Source organism: Macrotis lagotis, chromosome 1, assembly GCF_037893015.1.
Source record: "Macrotis lagotis isolate mMagLag1 chromosome 1, bilby.v1.9.chrom.fasta, whole genome shotgun sequence".
NCBI lineage: Eukaryota > Metazoa > Chordata > Mammalia > Peramelemorphia > Peramelidae > Macrotis > Macrotis lagotis.
The window spans coordinates 479,112,470-479,136,992 of NC_133658.1; the positions used below are offsets into that span (position 1 = coordinate 479,112,470).

Here is a 24,523-nt window from a genome sequence, read left to right on the forward strand (position 1 = left end):
AAAAATGTGAATCTATTTTAGATGTGCACTCTCCCTACATGTATCCTTTCCCATTTCCCTTATTATCTTATATATCTTTTAGGATTTGGTCACTACGGTCTCTTCTCTCACTGTTATCACAACCTGCTTTCAATATCAGTTATGTATATCCTAGTATAAATTTAAGTCCATAAATCATCTCTTGGCAAGTATGGATTAGTAGAAAGAATATTGAACCATGAGACAGAAAACCCAAGGTCAAATACAAGATCTGGCATAACATTATGTTATTATAGAGAAGGCTTTTAACCTCTCTAAGCCTCAGTGTCCTTGTCTCTAAAATAGAAGAACTATATACTTAAATATTTACCTTAATGGGTTGTTTGCAAGAAGAGCAAAATGTTTTATAATATTATATGATATTACATTACATTATATTGTACTACATTATATTGTATTTATGTCATATTATCATATTGCATTTCATTGTATCGCATTGCATTGTATTATATATAAAATGATAATATATAAATATATAACACTGTTATATAAATAATGAGTTATTGTTATTTGCATGTAAACCTTATTGTTGCAGTAGAGTGAAAGACTTTATCTTCCATTAAAAGAGTTCTACGCATTACAGAACAAGAGGGGGACAGGCTTTTTTTTTCCTTATGAGGAAAGGTGCCCTTCCTGGTACTCCTGAAGGAGTACCTTTTCCATCTTCAAGAAGAATTTTTCTATGTAAAGAATTTCCATTCAAAACCATGAAATTAAGAATTGCAAATAAGAGAGACTTAACCATGGTCATGAATTCTGAGGGAAGCATCTAATATTTAGCATTTTAGTATTTAGATTAGTAACACAATATATTGGAAAGCCTCTGGCCTTGGAATCAGTAGAGAACTGGGCTTGATTTCAATCTCTAGGACTCATGTTAGCTGTGAGAATGTGGTTAAGTCACTGGAATCTCTCTGGGACTGAGATACAGTAAGAAGATAAGCTCAATGCAAATAAGAATTGTTTCATTCTACTTATTTATATCGAACCTAGCACAGAGACTGATGCACAGTAGGCACTTAATAAATTCTTGTTGATTAACTTAAACCTCTATGAGAAACCCCTCAACAACATGCCTTTCAAGCTTTTACTTTAAGACCTCCAAGAAAGATTTTTGAAAAAGTGAAATGAAAAGAATCAAGAGAACTAGGTCTTCAGTAACAGCAATGTTGTTATAAGAATGACTTTGAGGGGCAGCTAGGTGGCACAGTGGATAGAGCACCAGCCCTGGAGTTAGGAGTACCTGAGTTCAAATCTGGCCTCAGACACTTAATAATTACCTAGCCCATGTGACCTTGGGCAAGTCATTTAACCCCATTGTCTTGCAAAAACTTTAAAAAAAAGAATGACTTTGAGTGAAATAATGATTCACCTATTATACATACCTAAATTGACTATAAAGGACATATGAAGAAAGACACTAGCTGCTTCCAGAGAAAGAACTGACAAACAGAAGTATGTATAGAATAATTTTTCATGTACATTGACATATGTAAATACATATAAATTACATATGTATTATATATATATACACATATACACCTATTTAAGTCTAATGATGGCCATCTGTAGGGTAGAATGAGGGAGGAAAGGAAAAAAAAGTTTACCAGATAACTTTGTTGCATATTTAAAAAGATTAGCAAATTGTATATAGTAGATTTGCAATTTACAATCATCTTTTTATCATCTTTGAGGTACTACTTCACACCTCTCAGACTGGCCAGTATCACCAGAAAGGACAATGATCATTGTTGGAAGGGATCTGGGAAATCTGGGACACTATTACATTGTTGGTGCAGCTGTGGACTCATCCAGCCTTTCAGGAGAGCAATTTGGAATTATGCCCAATGGGCAACAAAAATGTGCATACGCTTTGAGCCAGGAATACCTCCACCGGGTCTATACCCTGAAGAGATGATGAAAAAGGGTGAAAACATCACTTGTACAAAAATATTCATAGCAGAATTGGAAATTAACTGAACATCCTTCAATTGAGGAATGACTTAACAAATTGCGGTATATGTATGTCATGGAACACTATTGTTCTATTAGAAACCAAAAGGGATGGGAATTCAGGGAAGCCTGGAAGAATTTGCATGAACTGATACTGAGTGAGATGAGCAGAACCAGAACACTGTACACCCTAACAGCAACATGGAGGTGATGATCAACCTTAAAGGATTTGCTTATTCCATCAGTGCAACAATCAGGGACAATTTGGGGGTATATGTGATGGAGAATACCATCTGTATCCAGAGAAAGAATTGTGGAGTTTGAACAAAGACCAAAGAATATTACCTTTTATTTTTTAAAAAAACCATTATCATGTGATTTTTCTATATCTTATACTTTATTTTTCTTCCTTAAGGATATGATTTCTCTTTCATCATATTCAGCTTAGATCAATGTATACCACGGAAACAATGGAAAGACTAACAGACTGCCTTCTGGGGGGGGTAGGGGGAGAGAAGCAAGATTAGGGGGGAAATTGTAAAATTCAAAAAATTCAAAATAAATACAATCATCTTTTTTAAAATTATACTAGGTTATAGAAATGCTTGTTTTATTCCACAAATTAAAAATAAAATATTTTTTTAAAAAAGACCTTCAGGAGGGGAAGGGAAAGAGAACAAATATTTATTAAGCATCTATTATGTGCCAGACACTGTCCTAAGTACTTTACAAATATGATCTCATTTGATCTCACTACTTCTTGATGTGTTCATTTCACTTTGAGATGGTTCTTATTATTAAGTGGATTGTCCTTGAATTAAGTTAAAATTTCTCTCTTTAATTTCCATCCATTGCTTCTAATTCTGCCTTCTAGGGCTAAGCAGAAAAAAAAGATAATCCTTCTACATGTCAAGTAGCTCTTGTGTCCCTATTCTCTTTTGTTCTCCAGTTTTTCATTTGATCCTGAAATGACAGAATCTTTGAGACAGACTCTTCACCCTCTTCTGAATTCTCTGTAGTTTATTAATCCCTTGAGATAAATTTAATTCAAAACACAGAAATTGAGTAAATTTATATCGACAAAAGTTCCAAGTCCCTGGCTAGGTAGAAGACACAAAAAAAGACTGAATATTCTTTTCTAGTATCTGCATTGCTAAAACTAAAGCAAAAATGACTCTAATGAATATCACCAGATGGCAAAGTAAATGTGTTAATTCTGGACTCTCTCTAGTTTGTTAATGTCCTTCTTAAAACATGGTCTCAGAACTAAACTCTGCTTCCAGCTCTGACCTCTCCTATTCCTCCATTTCCAACAATTCATTGCTCCACTGACACTTCAACCTATACTTCTCATATGCCTCCCCTGACCCCAAACCAGGCCTTCATGCTCAGAACCTTGAAATTAGTCTTGATTTTTCCTTCTCTTTCTTATATTTAATGAATCACTTTGTCCTACCAACTCTCTCTCAAATTTGTCTCTCTTCCTTTTCTTTCAATTCTCATTCCTACTGCTCAAGATTCAGGTGATATTATCTCACCTGGTGAATTAACCTCCTAATTGTTAAACCTAGTTCAACTGCTTCCCATTCAGCAATATTTTTTTAAACAGACATATTTCTACACATACACACACACACACACAATGTCAATCAAAGTCTCTTGATAGATAGTATGCTAGCATTAAATTTTTAATGAGAGACCTGGGTTCAAGTCCCAGATCTACCACCTGCTATCTATCTATCTATCTATCAATTATTTTTTTAAAAAAAATTTATCTTGGGATATTTATTTAACCTCTATGGAATTTCATATAAAACGATGGAATTAAAAAAATGAAAGAAAGTTTTTATTAATTCCTTACTCTTTGATAAGTACTGAGTTAAGCACTAAGGATTCTAATTTAAAAAATGAGACCATTCCTGTTTTCAAGGACTCTAGTTAGGAGAAAAAGACAATACATAAAATAAAACTCAGTTGCAGAGCAGATCAAATAGTTCAAGAATCCTAAGGGTTCATCAGTAAGATGGCAAGGTCCAAGAGTTCTGAAGTTATATAAATCTGGCAGATGATAGTGTAATGTGGGAAGTGAAGAAATGATAGTATCACAGAGTTTAGAGACAAAACAAATGGAAAGACTTTAACAAGTGGTGAAACAGTACTTAGGGTCTACAGGTCCTTCATCTCATTGGAAGGAAAAGAATTGCTGACTCCCACCTTGCTCAAGTCTTATGTGCCATTAAGCAACCCAGGCAAAGGGGAAAGAGAGGTCTGTGTGACCATGGGCAAGTCAATGAACTTTTCCATGACTCCATTTTCTCATCTGTAAAATGGTATAATGATAGCCCTACATTATTAGGGCTGCTGTGAGAAATAAATGAGTTAATACATGTGAGAAAAAGAGTTAACTTTATTTTCCACAGTATAAGCACAATCTGAGTGATAAGCATGGGGGTGGGGGTGGGGGTGGGGTCTGGTTGACCCAGACAGAACAAGACAAGAGTGGAATTCAACAAGAGTAAAATTTAAGGAGAGTAATATTTAGAAATATTCTAGTAAGTAGATAGAACCTGATGAAGGCCTATTCTTAGGTTAAACATAGATTAGAGCAGTTGCATCAGTAATCATACTTGCTTAATAGATTTATGAATTTTTCTTTTTTTAGGATTTTGCAAGGCAAATGGGGTTAAGTGGCTTTCCCATGGCCACACAGCTAGGTAATTATTAAGTGTCTGAGGCTGGATTTGAACTCAGGTACTCCTGACTCCAGGGCCTATGCTCTATCCACTGTACCACCTAGCCACCCCTAGATTTATGAATATTATTCAACACACCTATAGAGTAGAAATTAGTTCTTTTAATATAAATGCAATATTTATCTGGAAGGGGGTACATATCAAAGAGAAACATGTTTTAGGAAGATCAGAGAAGATTGTAAACTCCTTACTTCCCATCTAATGAGCAGTTGGAGGAAGGACTTTTGCTATCAGGAGAGGGTTAAAAGATTCATGTTCCAAGCTGTTGTGTACCCTCTTTTGGGACACCCATTCTTAAGAATGTAAATACAAACTTTCCTAGCTTCATCAGTGGGCAGAGTCTGTAGAGTTTTGGTAGGATACATTTTTCTTATTCACAATTTTATTTCTCACCCATATGTAAAAAGCACTTTGTAAACCATAAAGTGCTATCTAATTTGAATTGGTTATTATCGTTGTTGTTCATCTTTCATTGTCGAAGAAGACCAATGACATCACAAGGTGTTGACTTGTGCACAAGTTCGGTAGAGTTCATAATATCATCAGCCTCACTCTCTCTTGAATAGTTACCAAAATCCAGGGGTAAGACAAAAGTCAGAACAATGGTTCAGGATGCAGTGGATAACCATGGCATCTTCCATGTCTGACCAAGTTCAAAATTCTCCACATGGCCTACTTCAGCTATCTTCATGATCACTGGAACAAATTGATCTTTTCTACACAATCCATTGGAAGAAATCTTTATATGCTTAGGGTGAACACCCCCAACTAACTCACATCCTAATTCACCCATAGATTTGAGGTTTGTTGATTACCCTTAACCTTGTTTAGAGCATTTGCTGAGATGGTTTTACCTGGGTATGGCTACTGCACATTCTACAGTTTCTTGGAGTCATAGGTGAGAGTTGAGTGCCAGGTAGACACCAAAGGTGAATGAGCAGCCCTGAAAAAAGACTCACAAACCCTTATACCAGAAGTGCCAGTCCTCCCTGAATACCTCAAATACCCCTATTTATTATTATGTGTTGCATATAATAGATATTCAATAAATATTTGTGGAAGATGTGAAAAAATAGCTAGTGAATTTAAAATTCTATCAGATTTATATGAAAATCATTTTGACTGTGACTTTTGAGAGTCATCAGTACATAAAGGAAGATAAATCTACATAAATAATTCTATAATAAAAATGAAAGACTGCAAGTGAAGTGACAGCAAGTATGATTTGATGAAACAGTGACTATTGCCTTATTTCTGTCTCTCTGAAGTCCACATACCAGAAATAATCCCAAACCTGAAAAAATTCTCAAAATGTCACTTGCAATATTTTACCTGTCTCAGGATCCAAGCGTATTATTCTTCCAGCATCAATGCAGGCCACCCACAGCTTCCCTTCAGTGTCAATACACATACCATCAGGCATGCTTTCTTCCTCTTCCAGCTTATAAAGAAGCCTTCTATTGGCTATAAAAGGAGAACAAGGATGAAGATTTTTATAAAATCGTAGGCTTATAAAAGCTCATTGTTGAAAGGAGCATCAGAGGTGAGTTACTTCATCTATCTTGGGAAAATATCCCAAGTGTGACTCCTATACCTCCATGCATGTTAGACTAGATTTTTCCTTAAAAGGTATGAAAACTGTCCTTGGGATACGATTGGCTAGAGAAACTAAAGTTTACAATCACAGATAACCAGGTGTGCTCTACTGAATCAAAGCTTTAGATTGAATAAACATACCTTCTCTGCTCTGAATATCTTTTTTGCTATGGCAAAGTAAGTAAACCTCTTTTTGTTAACTGTTAACTAGATTTCTAGTGACATTTCTTTTCAATTTCAAATGTACATTTCCTGTGTCAGAGTCAGGTCATTTTGTACTTGAATCCAATTTACGATAACCCTGATAATATTAACCTCCACTTAAACTTGCATTTTTCAAAGCAGCCAGTCCCATTTTGGAATAGTTCCAATTATTAGGTATTTTTTTTCCCTTGATACTGAGTGAAATTTACCTTTCCTTTAATTTTTACCTTCTGAGACTAAGGAAAAACAACCTTGTTCTTCTTTCAAGATAATTAATTTTCTTTTTTTTTTAGGTTTTTGCAAGGCAAATGGGGTTAAGTGGCTTGCCCAAGGCCACACAGCTAGGTAATTATTAAGTATCTGAGACTGGATTTGAACCCAGGTACTCCTGACTCCAGGGTTTGTGCTTTATGCACTGCGCCACCTAGCCACCCCTAATTTTAATTTCTTGAAGACACATTTCTTTCTTCAAACTTCTTTCTTTCCTAATTTCTTTTCTCTTAACTACACTTTTCCAGTATCTTTAATTGATCCTCACATGACATAGTTTGCAGCTCTTTACCTTTTCTGATCCTGATCCTGGATTTACTTTTAATTCATCTGTGTTCCTTCTCCTGGTCAGATCCCAAGATATCACTTGAGATGTAGTCTGATGAGTACAAAATACAGTACATTATACTTTCTGTGATTGCATCTAAAATTGATTTTTTTTTCGTTGGCCACCACACCACTGACTCAGAGTTCAGTATCAACACCACTGCCTCCTTTTCCTCCAGGTCTTTTTCAATGAACTAATTTCTCACCATGACCACTCCCATCTTCCCACCCATACCTGAAGCACCATTTCACACTTATCAGATTAGCTAAAGTGATAAAAAAGGGTACAGACTTACTAGTTTGATAGCTTTTGAGGTATAGTTACAAATTGCTTTCTAGAAGGGTTGGACCAGTTCACGAGAGCATATTGCAATATTTGTTTTCCCACAACTCTTCCAACATTTGTCATTTTCCTTTTTCATCACTTTAGCTAATCTGATAAGTGTGAAATGGTGCTTCAGGTTGTTTTAATTTGCGTTTCTCTAATTATTAATGATTTAGAACTTTTTTCATATTATTATTATTGATAGTTTGGGTTTCTTCTTTTGAAAATTACCTATTCATATTCTTTGTTCACTTATCAATTAGGGAATAACTCTTATTCATATAAATTTTATTCAGTTCTCTGAAAAATGAGATCTTTATCAGAGAAACTTGCTGCAAAAATTTCCCCCAGTTTCTTGTTTCTCTTCTAATTTTAGCTGCAGTGGGTTTTTTTGTGCCAAAACCTTTCTAAATTTTATGAATCATTTCTAAAATATACAGAGAACTGAGTCATGGTTTTTTTTTCAAAAAAGCCATTCCCCAATTGACAAATGGTCAAAGAATATGCAAAGGCAATTTACAGATGAGGAGATCAAAGCAATCCATAGCCATATAAAAAATTGCTCTAAATCATTAATTATTAAAGAAATGCAAATTAAAGCTTCTCTATGGTACCACCTCATACTTCTCAGACCGGCCAATATGACCAGAAAGGATAATGATCATTGTTGGAAGGGTTGTGGGAAATCTGGGATGCTATTACACTATTGGTGGAGCTGTGAACTCATCCAACCTTTCTGGAGAGAAATTTGGAACTATGCCCAAAGGACAACAAAAATGTGCATACCCTTTGATTCAGCAATACCACTACTGGGTCTATACCCTGAAGAGATGATGAAAAAGGGTAAAAACATCACTTGTACAAAAATATTTATAGCAGCCCTGTTTGTGGTGGCAAAGAATTGGAAATCGAGTAAATGTCCTTCAATTGGGGAATGGCTTTAGCAAACTGTGGTATCTGTATGTCATGGAACACTATTGTTCTATTAGAAACCAGGAGGGATGGGAATTCAGGGAAGCCTGGAGGGATTTGCATGAACTGATGCTGAGTGAGATGAGCAGAACCAGAAAAACACTGTAGACCCTAATAGCAACATGGGGGTGATGTTCAACCTTGATGGACTTGCTCGTTCCAGCAGTGCAACAATCACAGACAATTTTGGACTGTCTGCAATGGAAAATACCATGTGTATCCAGAGAACTGTGGAGTTTGAACAAAGTTTAAGGACTATCCCCTTTAATTTAGGGGGGAAAAAAACAGATATCTTATTGTCTGATCTTGTTATCTCTTATACCTTTTGTTTCTTCCTTAAGGATATGCTTTCTCCCTCATCACACTCAATTTGGATCAATGTACAACATGGAAACAAAGTAAAAACTGACAGATTGCTTTCCGTGGGGGGGGGGGGGGGAGCAAGATTGGGGGAAAAAATTGTAAAACAAATAAAATCTTTAATAAAAAAAAATTTATGAAGCAAAATGCCTCTTTTGAACCTATTTCTTATTTTGTCATGAACTCTTCCCCTATCCAAAGATCTAAAAATTTCTCCTATGTTCCTCTAATTTGCTTATGCTTTTATCTTTTATTTCTAAATTATCTGTCCATTTGAAGCTTATCTTGGTATATGGTACATCACTTATTTTTTTAAAATGATTGAGATTTATTCCATTTGGACTTGTGAATCTTTTAAGGAGGCTAAGGATAAAGCATTTTGAAGGAAAGTGGTAACTTTTGTAGGTGAAATATATCCCTCTGCCTTTTAAAGAGTGAGAATTATAGCCCCTTCAGGGTGGATTATTTTCCTGAATAAATATTCCATATTTTGATGCTTATTGGAAGACTCTAATTATTTATAATTGGTGGAATCTAATACCTTATTAGAGCTAAAAGAACTAGTTTATAATTTTTTTTCAGAAACAGAAGCTATATAGAGAGATAAGCCAAAGAAATAGGAAAGAGTATTGAGAATCTTCAAGATAATTTCAATCTGAAAACGTAAGGTTTGGTTTTGTTTTCTCCTTCCTCTGTTTCTATACCATCATTAGCTCAGTCTTAGTTACCTGAAATCTTAGTCATTTTTTTATTCCTTCTTCACACCTTCCCCTAAATCTACTCTGACAAACTCTTTCTTTTTCATTTCCACTGATACATCTAGCTCAGACTTTTTCTAAATTGATCTCTAAACTGATTTCCCTGTTCCCAGCTTTAACCCTACTAAATCCATCCTGCACATCACTCAAAGATTATTGTGCTATGCATATAGTAACATTTTAATAATACTTTATTACTTCATTATTTTCTGAAATAAAACTTTAATTTTTACAACACCTTCCTAAGACACTGCTTTGATCATGTCATCGCTGTTCAAAAATTGTTAAGGGCTCTACATTAAATAGAGAATAAAATACAAGTCTGGCATTTTTCCTGTTGTTACATTGAATTGTTGTTTAAATTTTGCAAAGTTTTTAAATCTTTTACCAGTATGCTTTGTCTCCTTTTGGACTGCGAAAAATAAACATGGCAGGGTCTCTATTTTTTTGTCTCTATATTCCCAAGACTTAGCACAGTTCTTGGCAAATAGTAGACACTTAATGAATGCCTCTTGAGTGACTCACTGACAGCCCCTCTCTCCCCTCCATTTTTCCTTTCTTCCTTCCTTCCTTCCTTCCTTCCTTCCTTCCTTGCTTGCTTCTTTCATTTACTCTATCTCACCTAGACTATAAATTCTACAGGCAATCATTGGGCTAATCTGAATGTTCTCTTAGCAAGGACAGTTTGACTTTCTGACTTGAATCTATTCACTCTTCCTTCAAGAGTGAATCTCACCATATTGATGCCCAACTTAATGTGGATACTCAATCAGTTATAGCCTACTGTAATTCAGAACTCTAGAGATCACATAATCTACCAGCCCCAGCTTCCCTAGGAACAGACATTATAGTACCACTCCAAGTCAATTTTTTATTCAAATGAACAAGCATCTATTATACAATAAAGCAATGCAGATTAAGAGAAAAGAATAAACAGCAAATAAAGTCTTAGTCAAAGAATATTGTTCAGAAAAACATGATCATTGATCTAGAGTGTCTTCTGTAGCAACACACCAAAGCAACATTCTTTGATGTTTCATAACAATGGGAGTTGTTCTGAATTTTCCATTGCTATCTGGGTAAACCAGTTATCTTAGTTGATAACTGAGTTGAAGGAAAGTACAGATATAGACTCACAGAATTTTAACCCTAAAAGTGAATTCAGAGGTTCAACCTTCATTTTACAGATTAAAAATAACAACCACAACCTCTTTCCTAGAAATAAGTTGAAATAGCTAGTTAGTAGTAGAACCAGAGGTTGAACTCAAATTTTCTAACTATAAACTCAGCTCTACTTCTACCATACAAGCACTGCCACAATAGGTCAGACACATGACTAGGGCAGTCAGTGCTCTATATATCAAAGCAGCATCATACAACATTATTATTAAAGGGACTGTGGTTCTTTTGATGAGGATGACCTTACTAGTTGGCAATGAAGGCAACTATTCATCTCATGACCATCAACAAAGTTTCTTTGTTCCAAATTATCTCCCCCCTATTTTTGGGGAATGGGAACAGTTCCTTAAAGAGGAGGAGACCCTTTGATTCTAAAACTCACCCTAAAGTGAAAATAACTCTAGAGGAAGTATTATATGAACAAATTCATACTAAGGTTAAAAAAAAGTATTTTCAAAGGGTAGGTTTTACTAGAAGGGAAAGATAGAACCTAAGGGTAATGGGCACTTTTAATCAGTTTAAGTAGATCCGGAAAGCCTATAAATGGTTGTGCATATTTGTATAAGAGTTTTATTTTTCTCTCTAAACTGTGGGAAATGTAGGAAGAAGAGAAGGTAAATTTTCATTGATTTTTAAAAAATAGAATTTAATAAAATTTTTAAAAATTCACCTGCTTCAGAAGATTTGCCCTATGACCAGGTTTGTACTATTATAGTAGCTATATCAAAGGTAATGAATGTACCCTAAAGTATTGACAGGTTATCTTAATAATCCATCATAATTGTGCTATCCACAAACTTATCAAAACCATTTTAAAATCAGTTTCTATTTTGCTTCAATTATCTCTTAGGGCAGTGATTTCTATGAATTTATTAGCATCACATGAATTATTTGTCCTAAATGAACCATTTGCAAGTTTTACTGTCCTTCCCATCTCTACTTTAGAAAACAAGTCTGTGTTCACATCATCTGAATCTATTGCATGATAATAATATGCCATTGCATAATGTTAATAACAAATACAAAATAGATCTAACAAATAAATATAATATTTAGTGTGTAATAATTATAATATTATAACAAAACAATAAAATTATTATAATAAAATTTAAAAAGGTCATAAGATCATATTCATACCAATCTTCCCTGATTGTAGGTCATAGTCAAAGGCATGCACAGCAAATGTCAGGCTGTCAATGTGGTAGAATATTTGGTGATCCAGAGACCAGTCCAATCCATTTGAGATGCTTAGCTTATCCAATTGCTTTACCACAGAGCAATCTGAATAGAGAGTATAGAGAGACCCTTGTTGTTTCTCCCATACTCCTGGCCTAGATTGCTCAGCCATTGTACCTACAAGAATCAATCAATCAATCAATAAGTGATTAATTATCAGTCCCTATATGCTAGATACTAGGGAAACAAAGATGAAAAATAGAGAGACAGTATAGTAAAATGGATAGTCAGCAAGCTCTGGGTTCAACTCTTGTCTCAAACACTTGCTACTAAACTAGAAATGTTTGGATTTAGAATTATATTTAAATGAAATAAAAATTGTTTCTGGCAGACAGTCATCATTACTGTTTCCATCCTTACCAGCTACAAATCTTCCAGCCGGATCCACTTTGCCATCATTGAACCTATTGTTTGGTTTATCCCGTTCAAGATGAGAAACAGTTGTCACTGACTGGTTTTCCCAGTTCAAGAGGCCAAACCGAGTTCCAAGAGCTAAAACATAGTCCCCACACTCTCGAAGGGCCACACATCCAACCCGGGCATCTGCAAGAAATATAAAGGAGTAGAGAACAAGAATCACTCCTGATTATGCAGTGCTATGCAAGGGTATCTGGTCCAACCTCTACTCATCAGTCTGGAACAAGCAGTCATACACAGCTTTCACTTGATGATACCCCATGATGGGGACTCATTTTATTTTTCTGGATAATTTTAATTGTTAGAAAGCTTTTCCTTACATTGAGTCAAGATCTGTCTCCTATAACTTTCCACCCTTGGTTCCTATCCTCTGGGATCAAGCTGAACATGCCTGATCCCTTTTCCAAGTGATAATACTTAAAAATATTTAAATAAAATTCAAATATTTATGTCTTCCCCTTTCTCTTCTCTTTCAACTTCTCTTTTTCAACTTAAAAATTCCTTGTTCAGTCTAGCAATCTTTTTATTATATGGTTCCAAGTCTCCTGATCCTTTTGATTGTATTTCTCAGACAACCTCCAACTTGTCAATCAATGTCCCTTTCAAAATGTCATGCCCACAGTTGGCTACAGAGCTCCAGATATAGTCTAACCAGACTAGGATATATTGGTTGCTCTTAGCCAGTCATGTGTGACTCAGCACTAAAAAGTGTTCTGAGCATTCTCTTATTAATCTCTGAGCCAGAGGAACTGATGATTATAACTATTAAACTGATGATAATGACCATTAAAAGGGAATGACCTACTTTCATTTGTTTCTTTCTCTTTCTTGCTACAAAATAAGTGAGTGCCCTTCAATATTGCTGGAAGGATGGGGGTCTGTCACCCTTTTCCATCTACTTACACCCTATAGTGACCTCTTCTGCATGACAATTGGAGAGAGAACAGGGACACTCAACTAGGTGAGCTGATTCTACTTTGTGATTCTTTGAGGATAAAAGACCAAAAAGCGATCTTGAGATGGTCCAGTCTTGTGAATTGGAGAAGTTAGATCCAGGGTCAATCAGTCAAAGATGACAGGAGGTAAAGAGAGAGAGAGGAAAGGATAGACAGACAGATAGACACATACACATAGAGACAGACAAAAGACAGAAACAGAGACAAGAGAGACAGACAGAAAGAGAGAGGAAGTGAATTGCAGTACCCTAATGAAGTGGTTTATTAATTGTTAAACTCCTATTAATATAGACATATTAGTTTTTTTGTCTACCATATCAAGATGCAAAATTTTATGGAGATTTTTTCTCATGTAATTGCTTTTTTATTTTGTCCATTTTCATCTTTATTTTTTATAAAAGTAACTAATATTTTATTTTATCCAGTTTTCAACATTCTTTTTTTTTGTTTTTCTTTTTGCGAGGCAATAGAGTTAAATGTTCTTACCCAAGATTACACAGCTAAATAAGTGTTAAGTATCAGAGGCCAAATTTGAACTCAGGTCCTCCTGACTCCATGGCTGGTCTTCTGTCCACTGCACTACTTAGTTGACCCAACATTCATATTTTATAAGATTTTGAGTTCCAAATTTTCTCCCTCCCTCCCTCCCCTCCCCATTCCCCAAGATAGCAAACAATTTGATACAGGGTATATATGGGAAACTACATAAAACAAATTCCAAATTCCATGTAAACTACATTGTACTCATGCTTCCCTGTACTTGTGTTCAGTAGTCCTACTGTACAAAAGAATTAGTTTTTGGGGCGGCTAGGTGGCGTAGTGGATAAAGCACCAGGCTTGGAGTCAGGAGTACCTGGGTTCAAATCCGGTCTCAGACACTTAATAATTACCTAGCTGTGTGGCCTTCGGCAAGCCACTTAACCCCTTTTGCCTTGGAAAAACCTAAAAGACAAAACAAAAAAAGAATTAGTTTTTAAATATAGTACAAAAGGCATAAAAATCACATGAGATAATAATTACTCCAGAAAGTCCCTGATATCACCTATATAAAAATAGTTGTTCAGGCATGTCTGACTCCATGTGACCCCCTGGACCAGACTGTTCATGGATATTTCTTGGCAAAGACAGTGGAGTATTTTGCCATTTCCTCCTAGTGGATTAAAGCAAATAGAACTTAATTGACTTGCCCGGGGTCAAATGACTAACAAGTATCTGAGGCTAAATTTGAATTTAGGTCTTCCTAACTTCAAGTGCAGTTTCTATCCACTGAGTCATCTGGCTGCTCTAAAATACAATACAATACAATATCTTTAAATAGCTGTGACCAGGAAAAAGGTTCAGGTCTCTTTCAAAGAAGGCAGTTTGTATCAGAGAACAGATGGATTTGAAAATGGTTGCTATGGAAACAATTGAAAGCAAGTCTGATTTTTTTTAATGACACCTCATAGCAAAAGTTTTACTTAAATTGAAGGAAAAAAATAGGCAAAGCCTTACTTGACAATAAAACTGATAATTGGAGGGAAAATGTTCTTGTAAAGGATCTATGTGTGTGTGATTACAAAAGGGGTTGATCTCATTACCTTATCTCATACCTTTTACTTTTTCCTTCTTCATCATGAGACAAGAAAGGACACCAAAAAATCAAAGAAAGCACAAGGAGGCTCATTCTTGCTCACTAGGTATGTTACAAAAAACAACTGAGGTTCTCTCACTCATCTCTATCTGCTTGACCAGAATGAATATCCATCATCTATTGGTATGACGAAGAAGATCTGAGGGAACAGCAGATTCACCTCTCCCATCTCCACATTCACTCTAAGGCACGAATTAAACTTAAGTTAAATGCAACAATGATTTGATTCTTTTATAGATGATTTTTTAAAAAAAAGCACTAGTGTAGGATTTCTTTTTACATTTGCTCCTATTGAATTTTTCCTGCTTAGCTTCAGCCAACATTGTGGCTTGTTGAAATTATCTAAGATCTTGAACCTATCATCCAGTGTGTTAGCTATCCTTCTCTACTTTTTTGTCATTCACAAATTCGGTGGGTATATCATCTAATCCTTCATTTAAATTCATGATCTTTAAAATTGGTTAGACATAACAAGGCAGGTATTTATTGATTCCCAAACATTGTTTGCCATCCATCTCTCACAGTATCTTTGCCTTCTTTTGTATTAACTGTCAGTGGAAAAAATATAGATTTGTTCTATTTTGAAAATTTTTTCTATTTTCTTTCCTTTTTAAAAATTCTGAACTTAAGAAATAAAACAAGCATTTACATAATAAAGTAGAATAGAAAAAAGAGGATTGAACCTGAAACTATATATATATATATATATATATAATATACAACTTGCTATTTCTTTTAAATATACAAAATTATAACTTTCTTTTATCCCCTCTATCTGCCCTTCCTAGAGATACCTACCATTAGACACAAATATGTGAGTATATGTATGTGTGTGTGTGTGTAAATATATGTATGTGGGTATATATAGGTATATTATGCTGTTCTGTGCAGCTAGATGGTGCAGTGGATAGAGCACTGGCCTTTGAGTCAGAAGGATAGGAGTTCAAATTTGACCTGATGTCATGTTCTTCTTTTGTTTATCTTTCATTCTCCAAGACCATGACATCAGGGGAAGCGATGCCATGACAAACACATGAACTGGATTTGAGTGAGGGGTTGCTGATCTAAGTCACCAACTCCACTTTCTCTTCCAGAGCATCTGGTTCCAGTGACTAGATATGAATCAGGAAGACTGGAGATGACTCCTGGGTTAAGCCAGGGTTAAGTGACTTGCTCAGAGTCACACAGCTAGTTTGTTTCAAGTGTCTGACTGATTCCAAGTCTAGTCCTCAATCTTCTGTACTACCTAGCTGCTCCTTATACATATGATATATATCTGCATTTTATCTGTTCTTTCTCTAGATGCAAACAGCATCTTTCCTCATAGGACCTTTGAATGACTTGATCATTCTAAGTTGTTTGTTTTTTACTCTAAATTGTTCTTAAAACAATATTGCTATTCCTGCCCAAAGGGCAACAAAAATGTGCATACCCTTTGATCCAGCAATACCACTACTGGGTCTATACCCTGAAAAGATGATGAAAAAGGGTAAAAACATCACTTGTACAAAAATATTTATAGCAGCCCTGTTTGTGGTGGCAAAGAATTGGAAATCAAGTAAATGTCCTTCATTTGGGGAATGGCTTAGCAAACTGTGGTATATGTATGTCATGGAACACTATTATTCTATTAGAAACCAGGAGGGATGGGAATTCAGGGAAGCCTGTAGGGATTTGCATGAATTGATGCTGAGTGAGATGAGCAGAACCAGAAAAACACTGTAGACCCTAACAGCAACATGGAGGTGATGATTAACCTTGATGGACTTGCTCATTCCATCAGTACAACAATCAGGGACAATTTGGGGCTGTCTGCAATGGAGAATACCATCTATATCCAGAGAAAGAACTGTGGAGTTTGAACAAAGACCAAAGGGTCATTTAATTTAGGAAAAAAAAAACTGATATCTTATTGTCCGATCTTGCTATCTCTTATACTTTATTTTTCTTCCTTAAGGATATGATTTCTCTCTCATCACATTCAATTTGGATCAGTGTATACCATGGAAACATGGTATACTGACTAACAAATTACCTTCTGTGGGGGGGTGGGGGGAGGGAAGTAAGATTAGGGGAAAAATTGTTAAACTCAAAATAAATAAAATCTTAAAAAAAAAAACAATATTGCTATTCCTGTATACAAATATTCTCTTGGTTCTGTTCATTTGCTCTTCATTATTTTATGCAGGTCTTTCATGTTTTCCTAAAATCATCAAGCAGAGTAATATTCCATACAAACATATCACAATTTATTTAGCCATTCCCCAACTGAGGGGCATCCCCACAATTTTCAGTTCTTTGCCACCACAAAGAGAGCTACTATAAATATTCTAGGACATATAGGGTTTTTTTTTCCTTTTCCCTTAATCATCTTGGGGAATGACCTAAAAGTGGCATTATTGTGTATAGGCTGTTTAATAAAACTTTGGTATAATTACAAATCTCTCTCCAAAATGGTTGGATAAGCTTACAGATCCATCAACAATGAAGGACGTACCCATTTTCCCATATCTATTCCCTTTCCTATTGAGAAAGGAACTTCTTGCTAGTCTTTAAATATATAAAGTCAACTTTCAGAATTCTCTAATAAATGAAGTTTTCAATTTCAGGTATGACAGATTTGTTTTCTCTTTGATGAAACAGTCTTCATCAAGCTGGTGGGACAATCTCATACCATTAGGCGCACAAGGCATTTCCCAGAAGGAGTTCTTATCCCTTTCTTCAATCAAGCAATCAATCAATCAATTAAGCACTCACTTATCCAAGCACTATGCTAGATAAATACAAAGAAAAGGAGCTTACATTTGAAGTACAGTTACATTAAAAGGTAATAACCTGATTGCCCTCTGGTGAAGTCTACCTCCAATTTATCATCAAGACTCACTTTTGCTTTATTTTTATAGACTTACAAGCCCCTGCTCTCTTCCTTTCTTTAATAACACATCTCCAATAATATAAACTGGCATTTATTTGTAACTTTGATTATAAATTGTTTTACATATATTAAATTGTTTGATCCTAACCTTATGAGGTAAGGCACTATTATCCACATTTTTCAATTGAGGAAACTGAGTCAGACAGAAGTTAAGTACCTTGCTTAGGGTCACACAGCTAGTATCTGAGGTAGGATTTGAACTCAAGTCCCAGACCTTCATGATTTTCTGAAAAGAATTATTCAACCAATAAGTTACCTCCTGGGTAGGCACTTTGCCCAGTAACCATACAAAAGTAAAAAGAGTCCTCCTCAAGAGGCTTTCATTTTGATGTTGATGTTATTATCATTGTTGTTTGTCCTTCTTTCTTGAAGAGACCAATGACATCAGGAAAGTAATGTCTTCACTTGCAAGTGAACTGGATTTAAGTGAGGCAGAGCTGTACAAAGTCCCAGCATCATTCTCCTTCAAGATCATTGGAGTCCATTGGCAAGACATAGATCAAGACAACTGGCAGTGGCCCCAGATGCAGAGGGAGACCCTGGCCTTTCTAAGCTAAGGCCTTTCCCAGGTTTATAATTGCCCAGACAGTAAGAATCAAAGTGATTTGTGTTTATAGGTATAGTCAAGGAGTTTCATTTAAATTACAATGGGCCTTAACAAAGCCTGGTTTTCCAGAGCTATAATTCAAGGAATCATAAATGAAAACTACATGAGACAAAATAGTCAATTATCCCAGTCTTTTTTAAGAAGCAGAATAAATAAATAAGAAGAAAAAAAATCTAGCCCCCAAACCCCAAGATATCTTCTGAAGTATGTGATTAAAATTTATATTCCTTTGGACAGAGTACCTCCAATTAAGACTATGATTCCCCATGTGGAATGAGGAGGGGGGAGGGGAGAGGTGCAAATGAAGGAAGAAATTAGGGAACAATACATGAATAATCAGAATATACATATAAAATTAAGTGCTCAGATGTACAGCTCTTGGAATTTAGAGGAGAGCTAAAAGCTTATTTCAAGAGCCATCTTCAGGAGGGCTTTCGTGGTATTCTTAATCCTTGAAGGTTACCTTGTATCTGCTTTGTATATATTAAAATATGTTTCTGAGTATGTACAAGCTGCCCCCTGGATTATAATCAATCAATAAAGCAACCAGAGTTTATTAAAATTTACTGTATATCAGGCACTGGGCTAGGCCCTGATGATACAAAGACAAAAATGAGGCATTTTGTTCTCCAGAAATTTATATACTGTGGCTAAAATATAAGAATGAAAGCTTCATGAAGCTAAGGACTATTCCACTTTTATCATTGTATCTCTAGAACAAGAGCTTAATCAACCTTACTGATTGTTAGTTTTTTGTTGTTTTTTTTACTTGATTTAACAAACTCAATAGGACTAGAATCATTAAGGAAAGTTTTTTTGTGGACAAAATGAGATTTAAGGTGGACTTTGAAAGATTGGAGAAAATTTGAATAGGGGAAAGGGTCATTTTAAATAAAGAAAACTTAAAGCCATGACAGGATGGCCAGGACACTATAAAGCTAACATTAAGATGATACCTTAAAATGGTTTGTCCTTATCTCACTTGTTCCCCTCAACAACCCTATGAGATTAGTACTATTATCTCCATTTCATAACAGAAGAAACAGATGGAAAGAGATAAATTATTTTGTTCACAGTTAACACATCTAGCAAATATCTGAGGCAGGATTTGAAACTAGGTCTTTAGGTTACTGAAGGAGAAGGTACAAGTTAAAGAATCATAGAAAATGGAGGTTAGCTAGGTCAGATGAGTCCAGATTATGGAAACTGTTAAAAGGAATTTTTTTAATCTTAAAGTTAGGAGAATTCTGACTTGATATTATCAGTTTAGCTTTCATTTAGAAAATAGGGGGTCATTTCTTCTGTTTCCCTTTCACCCATGTACCGTGCTTGCAATACACTAATCTGCTCTAGGAAAGAAACATCTGTAGACTAGAAAATCAAGAAAGCTCCTTCTGTTCACATAGCAAATTTTTCCAATCCTCTCCCCGTTACCTAGGGTCAGACTCTGTACTTTCCCAGTGATTGGATTCCATCTGCAAACCTTCTGTGCATTGATATCCACATAAACAAGGTGACCAGTCTTTTCATCCCATACAGGGCATTCTCCCATTCGGTTCTTTTCCTTCATGATAGTCTCTATCTTAATAGAAGTCATTGCCTGACAAAGAAAGCAAATAAATGTCAGTAAATCCACTGATTGAATCATACATTGGAACTCCTTATGTTTTAGACAAGTTTAATGGAGCACCAGGCCTGAAAACAGGAAGACCTGGGTTCAAATTTGATCTCAGATACTTACTGGCTGTAAACCTAGGCAAGTCACTTAACTCTCTGTCTCAGTTTCCTCCTCTGTAAAATGAGCTGAAAAAGAAAATTGCAAACCCACTCCAGTATCTTTGCTAAGAAAACTCCAAATGGGATCATGAAAAAAATCAAACACAATTGAAGAACAACAACTTCTGAAATCATATTCCTACTGCTTTATAATTGTCTTTTTGTAGATGCTATAGATTGCTTAGTAGATTAAATCACAAATAATTGATTAGTTTTGTTGCTGATATAAATGAAATTTCTCTTTTCTTCATTCTCATCTAACTCCCCAACCTGATTTCTTATCCTTTTCTATTCTTTCTTTTCCCTGTGCCCTCTAGAACAAAATTCCCTTTCATCTTCCGTTCATTCCATTTTTTTGTACTTTTGAAAACTTGATTCCTTCTAGAAGACTCCATATTTCTGGCTGCTCTCTCTCTAGTGCTGAATGAGTACTTTTACCCTAATCCTATACAATTGACTGATCTAGGAGGTGAAGTAGAGACATGTCTTGATCTACACCGTTACTACCAGACCCTTCCTCTGTCCTCATCTATTCAGAAACCTCCCTTCTCTATTAGAGGATTCAACAACCTCTCCAATCCATGCTTAACTGGGAAGCAGCAAGGTTCAGAGGAAGGAGTCCTGGTTTTTGAATGAAAGGACCTGAGGTCAAATACCTTATCACCTGTGTGACCTTGGGCAAGTCATTAAATATCCCTAGGCCTAAGATTCCTTATCTGAAAAATGAGGGGGTTGGATTGGATGGTGTCTGAGGTTCCTTCCAATTCTAGATCTATGATAAAATGCAAATCATCAATTGATCACCTTCCCTATTCATCCCTCTCCTCCCCCCCCCATTCCTTCTTTTCCTTCAAGGACTTCAAGTCTTTGATTTACAGTGTTCCTTTCCTTCCTAAACCCCTCCCCTCAGATTTGGTGACTATAATATATACCATGATATCCCTTAAACATCCTAGCCCAATTCACTAAAATCCTCTACTCCTTAATTTCACATTCTATCAAACCATTATAATAGAATATCTTTAATCTTTATTTCCCTGTCACCTAAAGTAATCAACATCTATGGTCTGAAATTCCCCTTTTTAATCACACTTTCCTGTTTCTCTATCCCTCCTTCTATCTCAGTGCTCCTGAATCTATTTTTAAATTCAAAATTTTGTTTTTCAGTTCTCCAACATTCATTTTTCCTCCTACCTTCTACCATCCCACAAGAAAGGAAGGAGAAAGAAAAAAGGAGGGAAAGGAGGATCAGATGGAAGAAGGAAGGAGGGAAAAGGAAGGAAGGAAACAAGGAGGAACTGAGGGAAGAAAAGGGAAAGGAAGGAAGAAAAGAAAGAAGGAAGGGAGGAGGTGTACAACAAAGAGAGAGAGAGAGAGAGAAAGAAAGAACCTCTGTATTAATCTTTTTTTTAAGGTTTTTGCAAGGCAAATGGGGCTAAGTGGCTTGCCCAAGGCCACACAGCTAGGTAATTATTAAGTGTCTGAGAGTGGATTTGAACCCAGGTGCTCCTGACTCCAGGGCCAGTGCTTTATCCACTGCACTACCTGGCTGCCCTGAACCTCTGTATTACAAAAATACAGTCAAAGCAAAATACATTCCTGCACTGGTCATATTCAAAAATTAATTTCTTGGGGACATTGCCTTGCAAAAAACCTAAAAAAATAAATAAATAAATAAATAAATAGTATAAATTTTAATTCTGTTCATTTTACTCTGCATCAGTATTCCCAATTTTTCTAAAACCTTTTCTTTCTTCCATTACATCCATAAACCATGGTTTGTTTAGCCATTCCTCAAAAGATGAATATTCCCTTAGTTTTCACTTCTTGTCCCAACAAAAAGAGCTACTATAAATATTTTTTGTACATATAAAGGACCTTTCAAACTTTCCTTCCTTCCTTCCTTCTTCCTTCCTTTCTTTTTTTTTGGGGGGGGGGCGGGGTTTGCAAAGCAATGGAGTTAAAGTGACTTGTCCAAAGTCAGACAATTAAGTAAGTATGAAATGTCTGAGGTCAGATTTTGAATTCAGCTCCTCTTGACTCCAGGGCCAGTCTGGCTCTATCCATTGTGCTATTTAATTGCCCCAACTTTTCCTCTTTCTTGATATTTTTGAGATTTAGGCATAGCAAAGAAATAACAGGGTAAAAGAGCAGGTACTAGTAATTTTTTTGGGGGGTATAATTCCAAATTGCTTCTCAGAATTATTGGACCTTATCATAGCTCTACCAAGAATATATAAATGTGTCTATTTTCCGAAGTAACTCCAATATTTGCTATTTTCACCAATTTGATGGATGGGAGGTGAAATCTCAGAATTGCTTTAATTTGCATTTCTCTAATTATTAGTGCTTTGGGGCATTTTGGTTTTCATATGGCTACTGATAGGCTGGGTTTTTCTCTTGAGAACTGCATTAGACCAATTATCAACTATGAAACGGCTTTTAAAAATATGTCTATCAGTTTCTCATATCTTGGAAATGAAACTCTTCTCTGAACCAATGTAGTGAACTTCTAATTATTCTCCTTTCTTCAAGTCTGTCCCCACTCCAATACACTCTATAAAGTGTTAAGGTCCGAGAGAAGTCCCCAGTTACAGAACAGAGGCACTCGACACAATGGAGATGCAATAGCAAGGGTTTATTAAACTAGCTCAAGCTAGGGTTCTGTCCTAGGTCAGGGCTAGGATCCTGGAACCCAGAGTAAAGTGAGGAGAGACTTTATATATATGGTTTGGTAGGGGAGTTTCAAGCATCTGCCTGCATATTGTCTTGAGATAGTGTGGTGTGGTCTTATTGGATGCAGGTCCTAGGAGAAGCCCCCCTACTGCATGGTTGGAGGGCTGACCACTCAGAATCTTCAGGAGCTGATCTGGCAGAAATCCAGCTAGCTGGCCAAGTAGGGACTTAGGGCAGAATTTAGGCAACAGTTCATAGGTTTCAACATTCAGGATCTTACAGGCATTCAAGCTATTGTTCACAGATTTTGACACTCAGGATCTTACAGGCATTCAGGCTAAAATCCACAGATTTCGAGACTCAGGGTCTTACAAAAGTGTTTGGCCTTAAATTCAGTTTCAATTACATCACTAAACAAGTGTTGTAATTTTTCAGTTGTGGATTGGTTTGCTAAATCCTTGTCAACTCAATTTACAAGATAGGAAATCAGGTGGCTAGGTGGCGCAGTGGATAAAACACGGGCCTTGGAGTCAGGAGTACCTGGGTTCAAATCTGGTCTCAGACACTTAATTACCTAGCTGTGTGGCCTTGGGCAAGCCACTTAACCCCATTTGTCCAGCAAAAAAAAAAACCTGAAAAAAAGAAAAGATAGGAAACCAAGGCAGACAGGATTAAGTGACTTACCCTGGATCACACAACTTGGAAGAGTCTAAGGTCACATTTGAACTCAGTATATACACTGCCACCAACCATGCCACTTTTCTATTCAACAAACTTGTATTTCCTTATTGCCTCTAGGTTAAAATATACACTCCTGCTTGACTTTTAAAACATTTTATAGTCTGGTTCCACCCTAATTTTCAGACTTATATATTGCTCTCCCTTTCGACATTCTGGTCTAGTTTATCAATTAGTGAATAGAGTACTGGACTTGGAGTAAGGAAAACTTGAATTCAAATTTGATTTCAGACAGGCAAACTGTGTTTCCTGGGGAAAGTCATCAAATCTGCATTTGCCTCAATTTCTTCAACTGTAAAATAAGGATAATAACTGCACATACTTTGCAGGATTTTTATGAGGATCAAATAAGAATATTTGGTAAAGTGCTTAGGACTTCAACACTTAGTTGAAGTACATAGTAGGCTTTCTGTACATATGTATAAATAAATATATATATATATATATATATATATATATATATATATATATTCCTTTCCCTTCCCTATAATACGAAGTAACTATTTTTGTTCATGTTTCAAAAATAAAAAATTCAAAGTTATGTTTAAGTTCATCTGCATTTTACTTTGCCAAGAGAAATAAATCTGTATTACAAGTGGTTCAAACATTCGAAAGCATCAATTTAACATTAAACAAATAAAATGGATACAATAATGAAGATATCTTGCTCCCAAAATGTGGCTTCCACATTATTTGGGAGACACAATTTTGTATTCAAGAAATGATATAGGGGCGGCTAGGTGGCACAGTGGATAGAGCACTGATCCTGGAATCAGGAGGACCTTAGTTCAAATGTTACCTCAGGCACTTAAT

General features: G+C 35.8%; 1 protein-coding gene across 4 annotated transcripts in view; it reads right to left on the reverse strand.

Moving 5' to 3' along the window:
- LOC141520018 (regucalcin-like) overlaps nt 1-24,523 on the reverse strand; it is a 55,710-nt gene that overhangs the window by 3,636 nt on the left and 27,551 nt on the right. For 3 of the 4 annotated variants that reach the window (XM_074231927.1, XM_074231924.1, XM_074231928.1), the window contains exons 2-5: nt 19,955-20,120; nt 12,333-12,515; nt 11,874-12,089; nt 6,078-6,209 (exon numbers count right to left, since the gene is read on the reverse strand). In XM_074231927.1, the coding sequence (XP_074088028.1) occupies nt 6,078-6,209; nt 11,874-12,089; nt 12,333-12,515; nt 19,955-20,117 (694 nt within the window). In that variant the 5' untranslated portion in view covers nt 20,118-20,120. Of the gene's footprint in view, nt 1-6,077; nt 6,210-11,873; nt 12,090-12,332; nt 12,516-19,954; nt 20,121-20,261; nt 20,324-24,523 lie in introns of all 4 variants that reach the window. The other variant, XM_074231926.1, reaches the window with a different exon arrangement.